At 35.5% G+C, this 13481-nt stretch overlaps 1 protein-coding gene across 4 annotated transcripts in view; it reads right to left on the bottom strand.

The window, feature by feature from the left end:
* The window catches only part of LOC150092284 (tyrosine-protein phosphatase Lar-like), a 1042795-nt gene that overhangs the window by 333508 nt on the left and 695806 nt on the right, over nucleotides 1-13481 (bottom strand). For all 4 annotated transcript variants that reach the window (XM_090415047.1, XM_090415048.1, XM_090415049.1 and 1 more), the window contains exon 15: nucleotides 12272-12469. In XM_090415047.1, coding sequence (XP_090271173.1) covers nucleotides 12272-12469 — 198 coding nt within the window. The remainder of the gene's footprint in view (nucleotides 1-12271; nucleotides 12470-13481) is intronic.

The following is a 13481-nucleotide window of genomic DNA, read 5'->3' as shown; positions in this document are numbered from 1 at the left end:
TGTCTGCCCGTATCGCGCAAGTAGTTATAAGTATCAAATTTAGTTTTATTGTATCCCTGATTAAGATACTGTACAGAGACTGTTGCAGTCTGTGTAATTCTCAACAAATAGTGCAATTAGAGACAGATGGAATAAAAACAGTGCTAACTAATGAATCACATGTCCCCCTCTCACAGAAACTATGCTATATAGACTCAAGCAAAATCATATGTTGCACTGAAACACAGTATCTAACTAAAAACTATTGTCCAATTTTTCAATTATGAAATAAGTGTTTGTTTTATTGCATTTGAAATTCTTGATGTCATTATGACAGTTTTTTTTTTTTTTATGTAAAAGCTTATTTTTATTGTAATGGCCAATAAAACTGCAACGAAAGGGAAAAAAAACCAACGTTGAAGATGAAATTCATTTCTCTCGAAGAAAAAATTAAAATCTTGAATCGGTTGAAAATTGGAGAAAAAAAAGTAGGTTGTTATAAAGACTCTGAATTTAAATGAATCAACAATTCAAACAATCAAACAAAATGAACATAAAATCCGAGAAAGTGTTATTGCTGGGTCAATGGTCAGTGAAGCTCGTTGCTCATGTACACGATATTCTAATAGAAAAAATGAAGAAATCTCTGATGATCTGGAGAGAAGATTGCACTCAAAAGAAAATTCCTTTGGATGGACACCTTATTAAGCAAAAAACTCTCAATGTTTATAAACATTTAAAAGAACTTGATCAAGATTCTTTAGAAAAAAATTTCTCAGCATTTTTTCTTTGTGCCAGTAAGGGTTGGTTCGAAAAGTTTAAAAAGCGGTTTTCTTTGTATAATCTTAAAATTCAGGGAGAATCAGCATCAGCAGACATTGAAGCTGCCCGGAAATACCCAGCAGAACTTTTAAAAACCATTGAAGAAGGTGGTTATAGTGCAGACCAGGTGTTCAATGTGGATGAATCTGGGTTATATTGGAAAAAAATGCCAAAATGCACGTATATATTTCAAAAAATGAAAGATCAACTCCTGGTTTCCAAGTTTTCAAAGATAGAATTACTCTACTGTTTTGTAGTAATGCATCAGGTGATTACATGACAAAACCAATATTTATTAACCAATCCGCAAATCCTCGTGCGATGAAAGGGCTCGACAAGTCCACCCTACCTGTTTATCGGCAGGCCAACAAAAAGGCATGGGTTACAGCTTGCATGTTTGAAAATTGGTTTTTCAAGTGTTTTTTACCCGATGTAGAAAGTTGCACAAAGAAAAAGAATATGGACTTCAAAATTCTACTAATTTTAGATAACGCACCAGGCCACCCAACAAATTTAAGCCATCCGAATATTAACACGTTCGCTGCCAACTACGAGTATACTCGTATGACGCTTACCGCGGGCAACGAGATTACTGTACTGACCTTGAAGAAGTGAAAATGCTTGGCTTGTGGAGCTAGCATCAAAACTATGTATTCTCATAGATGGTATATGCTGTGCACAAGCCAACTACAAGTATACTCGTATGACGCTTACCGCCAGCAACGAGATTACCTTACTGACCTTGAAGAAGTGAAATTGCTCGGCGTATGGGAACAGACTATGTCGAAGTAGTGTGGCAGCGAACGTTTTAAAATAACTTTTTTGCCCCCTAATACTACTTCACTTATTCAGTCACTCGACCAAGGATTAATATCAACATTTAAGTCATATTATATTCAGCAAACATTCCAATTAATTGTGTAAAAAATGGAATCTAATCCAAACATGACACTGCCTCAAGCATGGAAAGAGTTTTCAATATTGAATTGTGTGAAAATTATTTCTCTGTCCATTAAGGAATTACAACCCTATATGCTGAATGCTTGCTGGAAAAAAATATATTTCGTTCTGAAACAAAATTTCATACCTCCAGCGGATGCCGAGCTACGTCGTATAATAAACATCGCACACATTTTTGGGGGAGAGGGCTTTTGCGATATGGTTGAAAACAAAATTAGTGCATTAATTGATGGAGAAACAGATTTAAATGAGGAGGAACTGGTACAATTAATAGATGGCGTCAAACCAAATGGTGGGGAAAGTTCTGCCAAAGATTCTGATTGTGATGAATCCGTTAAAGAATTCAGTTTAAAGAAATTAGCAGAAGGATTGGATTTGACAAGAAAGTTAGGAAGTTATTTTATGGATAATGATCCCTCAATGGAGCGCTCGGGAAAATTCACTAGACAATTGGATATTTGTTTAGCTCCATATTATGAACTTAATAAAAAATTGCAGTATAGTGGTAAGCAAAGTCTTATTACTGACTTCTTGATAACTAAACTAGCCGAATTAGGCAATGAGAATTATACAAATGAGGTCTAAGAGATTTTAAGTGGTGACAACCTCCGGCCACTTAAAGAACAGCTACGAAATGTTATTTCTGAAGACAGTGATGACAATTAAAATATGCGCTTTATTTTATTGTGTCTAAAACATTTATGCATTATGTGCAATGAAATTTATGCACAATTTGTACATTTTATAATTTTATACTATGTATTTGTCTTATAGTTTGTTTTCTTAACTTACATGAATTCTTCTTCTTCTCCTGTAGTCCTAAATGAACCGTTGGGTCATTCATAGCTGGTAGGTGATACTCTTGTTCTTGATGTCAGTTGAGAAAGGGAGGAATTTGTCCATTTTAATCGAGATTGGCCCTAACCCTTGATCCTGGAATGATTCCTTCTAATGCTTGCTTTGGAATGCCATTAGCCCTCTCCACATGTCCGAACCATTTCATCTGTCTTCTTCTGATGATGTCAGAATATTTTCCCTTTTTCTCCCATCTACTGAATCAATCAGTTTTCGGACATCTTCATTGGTTTCGTGAGTGGTACAGGAAATTCTCAAAAGTCTTCAGTAAGTTTTCATTTCAAGAGACAGGAGTCTCCTCTCATCTTCCTTCAATAAAGCCCAGGCTTCACAACCATACAAGAGGACAGAATTCACCAAGGTGTCAATTAGTCTTAGTCTGGTTGTGATTACAATTCTGTTATCTCCCCACAATGGTTTTAACTTCTGTAGGGCAACGGTTGCCTTAGCAATTCACGGTATTAACAACACCACAAACACTTTTATCACAAAGATGTTTTATTAACGCTTATATTTCGCTGATTTTCAACTCAGCATCATCGGAGCACAACACACTTGTAAATGCGACAGTGAGTGAGTGAAACAATATAATTGCGAAAGACAAAAGATCTAAAGTCCTATTTTTTTGGTGCCCTCTAACAAAAAAAAAAAAAAAAAAAAACCCAGCAGTTATCCAGGAGTTTTTCTTACGATAACCGTCTCCCAAATTTTTGGCAAATTAATGCAACCATATTTGTTAAGGTTGGGAGAATTCTTCAAAGCCATTGCTGACACAAAAAATAATCTTTCAGATCTATAATGACTCCTAAATAGTATATTCGTTTTCCTCCATCTAATCCTGTGTGAAGGCGTGTCCAAAGCGTGGTCTGCCAGTCCTGACTTGCCATAGTAATAGTAGCGAATGTATCTTTCATGTTCTTCCAGGCGGATGTTCACTGATCTTCCTGTTTGCCCATAATAGGCCAAGTCACAGTCACACGGAACTTCATACACTCCTGGGTGTGCTAAAGGGTGAAGTTTATCCTTAGGCGAGCGGATCAGAGTTGCCAGCTTGACATGAGGTTTGAAAGTGGTGCAAAGGCCATGTTTCAACAATACTTTGGCTATCTGCCGGGCCAGTTTATATGTGGGACTATCTATGCTATCAACTATGGGGCGTAGGGGAATATTAGTTTTGTGGATTTTTGTTAATCCATAAATACGGGATGGTGTAACATGAGTTGGTTTTATTTTCCTGATGATTTCTTTGGGCCATGATGTCAGTTTTTTCAGTAATTTTCGGACTTTTTTCTTTTGAGACATTGTAGGGTCTCGATGTATAATTTGATATGTGGAACTGTCACATATGAGATCTTGAATTTTTCTGTTATATTCTTCTTTATTCATGATAACTGTTGCATTTCCTTTATCGGCTTTTGTAATAATAATATTTTTATTATTATTTAAAATTTTTTAGGGCAGTTATTTGCTTACGTGGCGTATTGCTTTTTGAAACCTTAGCCTCCCACATATAAACTGGCCCGGCATTTAGCCAAGTCGCTTGCCCCCCCTTACTGGCAACTGCTCTACTTTCGTAAAAAATTCAATCCATTTCAAAACACTGGTTAAAAATCTAATCCTAAAAGATTCAGACATAATGGTTAGTTTCGATGTCACCTCCTTATTTACCAACGTACCACTTATAGACACTCTTGATTTAATCAAGTCTAAATTTCCCCCAGATATTTTTGAATTATTTCAATTTACCATGAATGCAGGTTACTTTACATGGGGGGGGGGGAATTCTACAAACAGATTAATGGTACTGCTATAGGTTTCCCCCCCCCCTCTCTCTCCTCTGTTAGCAAATTTTTACATGGAACACTTTGAAAATAAAGTACTTACCACAGCTACATACATGCCACAAGTGTGGTTACGCTATGTAGATGATGTGTTTGCCATCTGGCCACATGGACAAGACACTTTGGATGCTTTTGTCACCTACCTAAACAGCCAACACCCCAAAATTCACTTCACAGTAGAAAAAGAATCAAATAACTGTTTACCATTTCTTGACACATTAGTCACCTGTCTTTCAGATGGATCACTATCTTTTTCTATTTACAGAAAGCCTACACACACACACACACAGGATGATACCTACATAAACAATCACATCATCATCCAGTCCAACAGTATGGCATTTTAAAAACACTTACACACAGAGCCAGAGCCATTTGTTCTAACGATACAGCTCTGACCACTGAACTCCAATACCTGCGCCATACGTTCTTAGTCGCTACAATCCTTACAAAATAGATAAATACTACATAGGCCCATTACTCTGCCCTCCCCTAATACACAAGAATACAACATGACCATTTCTATTCCCTATATCAGAGGTACATCGGAAAAGATAGCCTAAGTATTGTTGAAACATGGCCTTTGCACCACTTTCAAACCTCATGTCAAGCTGGCAACTCTGATCTGCTCGCCTAAGGATAAACTTCACCCTTTAGCACACCCAGGAGTGTATAAAGTTCCATGTGACTGTGACTTGGCCTATTATGGGCAAACAGGAAGATCAGTGAACATCCGCCTGGAAGAACATGAAAGATACATTCGCTACTATTACTATGGCAAGTCGGGACTGGCAGACCACGCTTTGGACACTCCTTCACACAGGATTAGATGGAGGAAAACGAATGTGCTATTTAGGAGTCGTTATAGAACTGAAAGATTATTTTTTGAGTCAGCAATGGCTCTGAAGAATTCTCCCAACCTTAACAAATATGGTTGTATTAATTTGCCAAAAATTTGGGAGACGGTTATCGTAAGAAAAACTCCTGGATAACTGCCGTTTTTTGTTTTTTTTCCGTTAGAGGGCACCAAAAAAAAATAGGACTTTAGATCTTTTGTCTTTTGCAATTATATTGTTTCACTCACTCACTGTCGCGTTTACAAGTGTGTTGTGCTCTGATGATGCTGAGTTGAAAATCAGTGAAATATAAGTGTTAATAAAATATCTTTGTGATAAAAGTGTTTGTGGTGTTGTTAATACCGTGAAAAATAAGTCATGAATAACCATCAACACCTAAGCTTATCTGTTAGATTGACTCGACGTGCTTCCTAGATAAGTGAACTTCTTTACATTCTCAATTTGCTTATTGCCAATTTGTATCTTTAAGAATTCAATGTCTGATTTTGAGGTTATCATTGTTTTTGTTTTTTGGAGGTTTACATATTTTTATAATGTTCCGAAAACATGGCTGGTTATCTCTTGTAATTCTTCTTCACTTTCTACCAGAAGAGCGATATCGTCAGCAAAATGTAAGTTATTTATTCTTAGTCTGCCAACTACTATTCCAGTGTCATATTCATAAAGAGCTTCATCTATGACATATTGCAGAAAACAATTAAAAAGAAGAAGGGACAAGATGCATCCCTGTCTTACTCCCCCCCCATTCTGCCCGAAACGGTTCACTGCTATAATTTTTAATTTCAATTCTCATATCAGATGAGGAAGAAAGAGATTTAATAATCCTAATGATTTTGTTGTCAATACCATAATGTTCTAAAATTTTCCATAATGCTTCGTGCCATATTGAGTCAAAAGCTTTTTGAAGGTCTAAAAAGTTGTGACAGATTATTTTGTTATGTTCTATGTATTTTTTGCCTAGTATGTGTATTGTAAAAATATGGTCAATTGTACTTCTGTACTTCCAGAAACCTACTTGTTCATCTGATAGTCTGCTTTTTATTTTATTTTCGATTCTTGACAATAGTATTTTTAACAGGATTTTGCTTGGATGACTAATAAGGCTTATTGTTCTATAGTTGCTACATTTATTGCTATTTCCCTTTTTAGGAATATGTACAAGGACAGAAGTCCGCCAATCAGAAGGCCAAGTCTCTGTGTTCATACCTCCTGGAATAAATTTAGCAAGGTGTCTATGATGATGTCACCTCCTTCGCGTATCAGTTCCACTGTGACACCATCACTTCCTGGTGATTTTCCTATTTTTGAGGAGCTAACTGCAGCAATAACTTCTTCTTTTAATATTGGGTAATCCCCTTCCTCCAAACCTCCTGGCAAAAATTCCATCCTAAATATCATCAGTCAGTTGAGGGTTTTTTTGAAAAAGTTTGGTTGCGTAACATTTCCATCTATCAACTATTTTCTGGTTATCCATGATAGGAGTTCTATCTTCATCTTCTATGCTCCAATTAATTGCGGTAAAAGGTTTGGTTAACTTATTGATAATTTGAAAAGCACTTTTAGAATTATTTTTATTTAAGTCCTCTTCTACATTTTTGCATTCATCCAATATCCATAAGTTTCTAGCATGTTTGATTTCTTTTTTAATAATCTTAGTAATATTTTTATACTGTTCTCTATTACCACCGCTATTAATATGAGATTTCAAATATCTTCTTTCGTCGCATAGGTTCAAAATATTTTTGGTCATCCATGGTTTATTTATTTTCCTTTTGTATCCAAGGATTTCTTCAGCTGTCTTGGTTATCTTTTGTGAGAAGTATCTGGTTTTAGATTCGATACTATTATATTTCTTGAAGCTTGTGTCAAAAATTTGTTTTAATTTGTATTTATATAGTGTATTTATTTGGGGATCTTTTAATTTTTCTATATTATATCTTTTAGGAGTTGATTTTGTAGGTAATCTTTCCCTCATTTTCATATTCATAGTTGCGATGACCATGTTGTGGTCACTGCCAATGTCAGCTCCAGGAAATGATCTGGTTCTTGTGAGGTTGATGGAGTTTTTAAATCTTGTGCTTACAAGGATAAAGTCAATTTGGTTGTGTGTTTTACCATCAGGGGAAGTCCATGTCCATCTTCTGGAAGGTTTATGGGGAAATAGAGTGTTAGTAATGGTAAGTTCATTTTGTGGGGAAAAATTGATCAATTCAAAACCTCTTTCGTTTGTCTCCCCATAGCCATACGGTCTGATAAATGGGAGATAATCCTTGCCAATGTCTGTTCTAATTTTGGCATTCCAATCGCCCTGTACAATCAAAAGGTCTTTTCTATTTTCGCTCTGGTGATTGCTGCATTAAGTTGACCATAAAACTCCTCTACTTTGGAGTCCTCATGATTTGTGGTTGGGGCATAGACCTGTATGATGGTGATATTGAGTAGTTTTCCTCTCAGGTGGACTAGAGCAATTCTGCTATTGATAGGGTTGAATTCCATGACAGAATTTCGTGATGATTTGTGTATCAAAAACCCGACACCTTCTTTTCCGTTGCAGTCACATCCAGAGTAAAAAAGCAAATGTCCATCTGTTGTTAGCTCTCCTGTTTTGGGCCATCGAATTTCACAGTCCCATAACAGTCCATTCATATCTTTTTAGTTTGTGGTGTAGTAATTTGAGTTGACCTGATTGTAGTAGAGTCCTAATATTCTAAGTTCCGGTCATTAAATGGTTGCAGAGTCTGAATCTGGATCCAGTTTTTCCACTATTTTTGTCAGTGATAGTGGTAGCGCCAGTAGCTAACTTCTCATTGCTACCCCTGGAGCTGCTACCAAATGGCAACGCGGACCTTGTTGAACCGGGCGACGTCCGAGCCGGCATGGTTTGCTGTGTTAAATCCTTCGCCATGAATATCTAATGGGCAGTAAATTAAGACAGATGGTGCCAATCTCCTCTTCTGTCTTTGCCTGCTAGCATTTACATGAATTACCTGAATTAAATAAAAATATTGTTTTTGTTGGATATGTCATTGTTTATATAATTAAAAAAAAAAAAATTTGGAACCTAACCCTACTTTTTCTATGTGATCTAAGTCTCACATAACGCGATTTATATAACACGGCATTTCCATGGAACCCAACATCCGTGTCATACGATGGTTACCTGTATAGTGAATGTTGTTATGGCAGTTTCACATATTATTGGAATTCGGTTAGCATTTCAACTCAATTGTCGGCTTGCTTTTATCTTTCAGTTGTGTGATCTTTCGTTAATACTGCACCACTCATATGCATGTCTTAAACCTTCCATTGCTGTCTGTTTCACATTAGGCTTAATTACCATAAAAGGAAAAAGTTACAAAACAGAAAAATGTTCTGGGTCTGGGCACGGTGCATAAAAAAGTTCTGGGGCCAGACCCTGGCTGAATTTAACCACTGCTGTCCACAGAGTTTGAATAGTGGAGAAGTATCCTGAAACTGAAGATATCCAATGATTGCCAAACTTAAATCTAATCACCTTGGTCACTTTCAGTTGTTTTCTTTAATCCGTTTAATTAAATCCGTTAACACAGGGCCAGAAGAAACAACCAAAAATCTAATATCTCATTATGCCCGTGCACCCAGAATTTATGGCTGCCAAAATTACTCAAAACAAACAACCACTACATTGGATTGTTGAAGGAATTGACAGCCCGAATTACCACTTAGCCAAAAAATTAGCAGCCACACTCAAGGCATTCGTAGGTCATTCCACTTCCTACATAAAAAATACACAACATTTCATAAACAAAATTAAAAACATGACACCCAATGACCAAGATTTATTAGTCAGCTTTGACATAACTGCCCTTTTCACCAATGTCCCGATCAATGATACTATTATGTTCCCTACAGAACATATTTCCACACGACATCACAGCCTTCTTTGCCCACATACTCCACTCCGGATACTTCGTTTGGCAAAACAATTTTTACCTTCAAAAAGAAGGTACAGCCATGATCTCCCCCCCCCCCCCCAAATAGCTAACTTTTATACGGAAGACTTTGAGCAACGAGCTCTAGAGTCAGTGTTCCTAAAGCCCAAAATTTGGCTCAGATACGTCGATATTTTCGCCATTTGGCCCCATGGCCGTGAAGCACTAAATACATTCCTTAGCCACCTGAACAAACAACAGAAACGTATCCAATTCACCATTGTAATTAAAAAAATAACTATTTTCCTTTCCTAGACACACGTCTTCTCTCAGGCTGACTCTCCTTTTCAGTCTACTGCAAACCTACACACACAGGCCAGTACATACACAAAAATTCTTACCATCACCCAACAAAAAAACTAGGTGTCATAAGCACCCTTAAACACAGAGCTCAAACCATTTGTTCAAATGAGCAAGCTCTAAACCAGGAATACAAGATCATCAAGCATACATTTATAAAAAATGGATACAGTAAAAAAAACTATTCACAAGATCCTCCACAGAGACACCACTGAAAAAAAAAAAAAAATTTGAAGAATGCTATTGCCATACCTTATGTTAGAGGCATTTCGGAAAAAATAGACAGAACAGTACACAAATACAACATCAAACCCCCGACAAAATTAAGACACCTACTCAGTTCTTCCAAAGATCCTCTTCCATACCTAGCCCACCAAGGGGTTTACAAAATACAATGCACATGTAACCTACCATACATAAGGGAAACAGGAGGAACCATCCCAATTAGGAAGGATGAACACAAACGACACATTAAATACCTCCATTTTGGAAAAACTGGCTGTTGGATTCTGAATGAAGAGAAATTAAAATTATTAATACTCCCTTCAGAATCCAACATAATCCACCATATCAAAGGCTACATTTGTAGATATTATTTAATGTAAATTTCTTATTGTAAACTATTATTCATATAATTACATTTGAGTTTTTTTTATTTAATTAATTAATCTAGGATATGTATTAATAATGGAAAGGACTCTGTATAAAAATAATGTTCAGATTATTTTATTTATTCCTATATTAATAGTAGAAGAATTTGTGTTCATCTTATTTATTTATATATTATTTGAATTGAAAAATATCCTTTTATCTTATTTCTGTATGTAAAGGTATAATGTTATGTAATGCTTATGTGCTGCTGTAATTGTTGTCATGGAGACGGAGTTAAAAGTAGAAAGTGCAAGCATAGTAGCGCGTGAGTTATGGAATGTGAGATGGAAGTGATATGAGCTAGACGGTGAGAACAAGTTTTGGCAGGAAAAACGGAGTGAAAATATACGGAAATCGAGAGTAAACAAGAGCAGTGGGTCAGCAGAGTCAGCACTAGAACTAGGGACTGAGTACAATTGGAGCACTCAGCACAGTAATGGCACTGAGAACAGTACAATAGAGATGAGAAAATAATTTATTGGCAGCATGGAGTTAAATAAGAGGCTGTAGTACAAAGAATTAAGTGCTGTGATCAGATTACAAAGGATTGAAATGTAAATTGACAACTCAGAATATTGATATGGAATTCTGAAGTTAATGTTGTATTCCAGAGCTTTCAAGGAAGATTAGTAGAAAACTGATTCTATTGTAAAGTAGTATATATGGGGAATAAGTAGATTTTCTAGTGCAAGTGTGTCTGCTTATGTGATGTGCTGAAATTAAAGATTAAGTTAATTTAAAGAAGATTACTTTTGAAATGTGTAGCTCCAGTGTGATAATTAACTAAAGTTTTAAGTGTGCCTCAGTGAGGGAAATTTAAAGAAGCATGTGAAATGCTCAAACACAATCCTAATCTTAACAAAAATGACGGTCTAACCATTCCAACAATGTGGAGGACCCATTTTCAACCATTATAGCAACCAAAACAAGCCAAAGAAAAATCTCAATACAAGAAGACTTGGTTTATTTATTTTTTTTTTTTAACATTCAATAGCAACCTGAACTGTACAAAGCTAGAAGAAAATCTTAGTACAGGAGGACTTTAGCAGGGTTTATTGTAGGTTTTTTTTTTACCACTAGAGGGCAGGCTAAGTAAAAGATCAACTAACAGCATAGATTCAATTTACCTTTGTAGAGTGCAAGAGCATACAGGCGTCGAAATGTCAATTGTTATTTTATTAATAATAAGTAAAATAATAATTTCAACACGTGTTTTGTGTCCCTAAATTCATAATTAATAAAATCAAGCTATGGTACCATGTTGCGTAGCGGTACATTTTATGGGCAAAAGTCACCTAAAAAATTTAAAAAGTAAAAATAATAATAATAACTGAAAACTACTGTGCTCAATGATTTAGTAGTAGGAGAGGATTCAGTGATGGTTCCTGTGGAATGCTTGCTATAATGGATTAAAGGTTTTTAGGTCAAAAGATTTAGTTGATAGATGGAACAGGAAGAATATGATAGAAATGTAAAACTTCTGAATGGGATTTTATAGGATAAGATGCAGAAGAAGAAATTTATGAATGCATGGCAGGATGTGAAAGAAACTGGAATCATTCCTCGAAATTAAATGAGTGAATGTAAGCGTGATCAGCAAAGACGAGTGGGCTAGAATTTTTATTTAATTTAATTTTTTTTTTTTTTGTGAGTAGTAAAGAGTATAATTATTGTCAGAACAAGTTGTAAGTGCACAACGAATGACATTAAGGAAAGATATGATAGGCACTATAAGCTCATGTGGTCCTACTGAGACTAGTTATAGTACACTATGCAATAATAATGCTGAGAATGTAATCATGGGTATTATTATGTTCTTAACATTCATAACGTTCAACATGCACAAATAAAAAAAAAAAACCTTGCATCAGATCTTAGAAAACAATATGATGATTTATCACCCATTTTGTGACCATTCACTTACTTTTGTCTTTATATAACAGTCAATATATTTTAGGTTACAGTGATTGAGGCAAAGCTGCTTAGAGATGAGTAGTTAGAAATTTAGCTCAGAACATGAAATGATATATTGTACCTAGATTATGGACAGCAATATATTGATCTAATGGATTTATATCTTTTTCCTCAATGTGGGGCGTATCCATTCGTCCATAACGCAGTCTATAACTCAGAAGTTGTCCATATGTGTGAGATGGTCTTGACCATTGAACTTGTGCAGAAACTTGGGAATCTTCTTGCATTAACTGAACATTTAACTCTGGTCTTGTTGGAACTGAAAATAAAATGAACAGAGAAAGCAGAAAAAGTTTACACTATGCATGAACTAATTTTCTTAAATGAATCAATTATTATGCACATTATGAAACCATGTCAAGAAAGCGAATTTTGAAGAATAATGCACAATTACACACTAAAATTCTGTTAAATCAAAATTTAAAAATATGGACAGTTAGGCTCTTTGTCTCTTTCATAGCCTTTCCTAAGAGAAAACAGTATTACCTTTTGTTGTTGTTTAATAATCAGTATTAGTGCTTGATCCAATGCAAGGAAACAAAGCAAAGCTTATATACATTATTAGTACCAGAGTCATAATCTTAAAAAGCAAAAATGCCTTTAGTGGTCTCATACACCAACCACTTCCAATTAAAATTTGGTATAATCACTAAATTAGCACTATTCACATACTTAATCAGGGTTTTCTGAATTTGGTAAAATTAACTAAACCTAATATCAATCAGAAGTTTATTCCAATTATGCACTACTGGTTCTTGAAATCCAACCAGGAAAGCCCAAGATCTGATGGTTTAAGATTTCACCGGTTCATCTATATGGGCATTATAATTATTCACTGTGATCTGATCATATAAAAATAAAACAAAGTAAAAAAAATATATATATATATTATATATTCACTCTGTGCTTCATTCTGGTTTTATTTCACCAGCATTTAAACAGCATGACAACAGCCATTATGACTGATTTTCTTCATCAAATCTTAAGTCTTTTAATTTATTATATTCCCAGTTAGCCATTTTTTCTTTCTTTCTTTACTAACTTTTAGGAAGGAAAGTGAACAATTTAAGAAAACCCCCAACCACACAATCCACAACCAATATATATTCAACTTGCTGGCAAAGATTGATCGATTGGTAGAGCCTCTGCTACTAATGGCTCAGTTAAGTAAGTTTGAGCGCGGTTAGTAGTTGGAACGGGACCAATCGTTCGATGCTGTTGGCACACTCTCCCTCGATCAGTCTTTGGACTCCCTGGAGGTGTCTAATAAT

This window comes from Typopeltis vanoorti, chromosome 26 (genome assembly GCF_054136105.1).
Source record: "Typopeltis vanoorti isolate ZY-2024b chromosome 26, IOZ_Tvanoo_1.0, whole genome shotgun sequence".
NCBI classification, from domain to species: Eukaryota; Metazoa; Arthropoda; class Arachnida; order Uropygi; family Thelyphonidae; genus Typopeltis; species Typopeltis vanoorti.
Note: the sequence above shows the minus strand (reverse complement) of the source record. Positions and strands in the feature narration are given on the sequence as shown.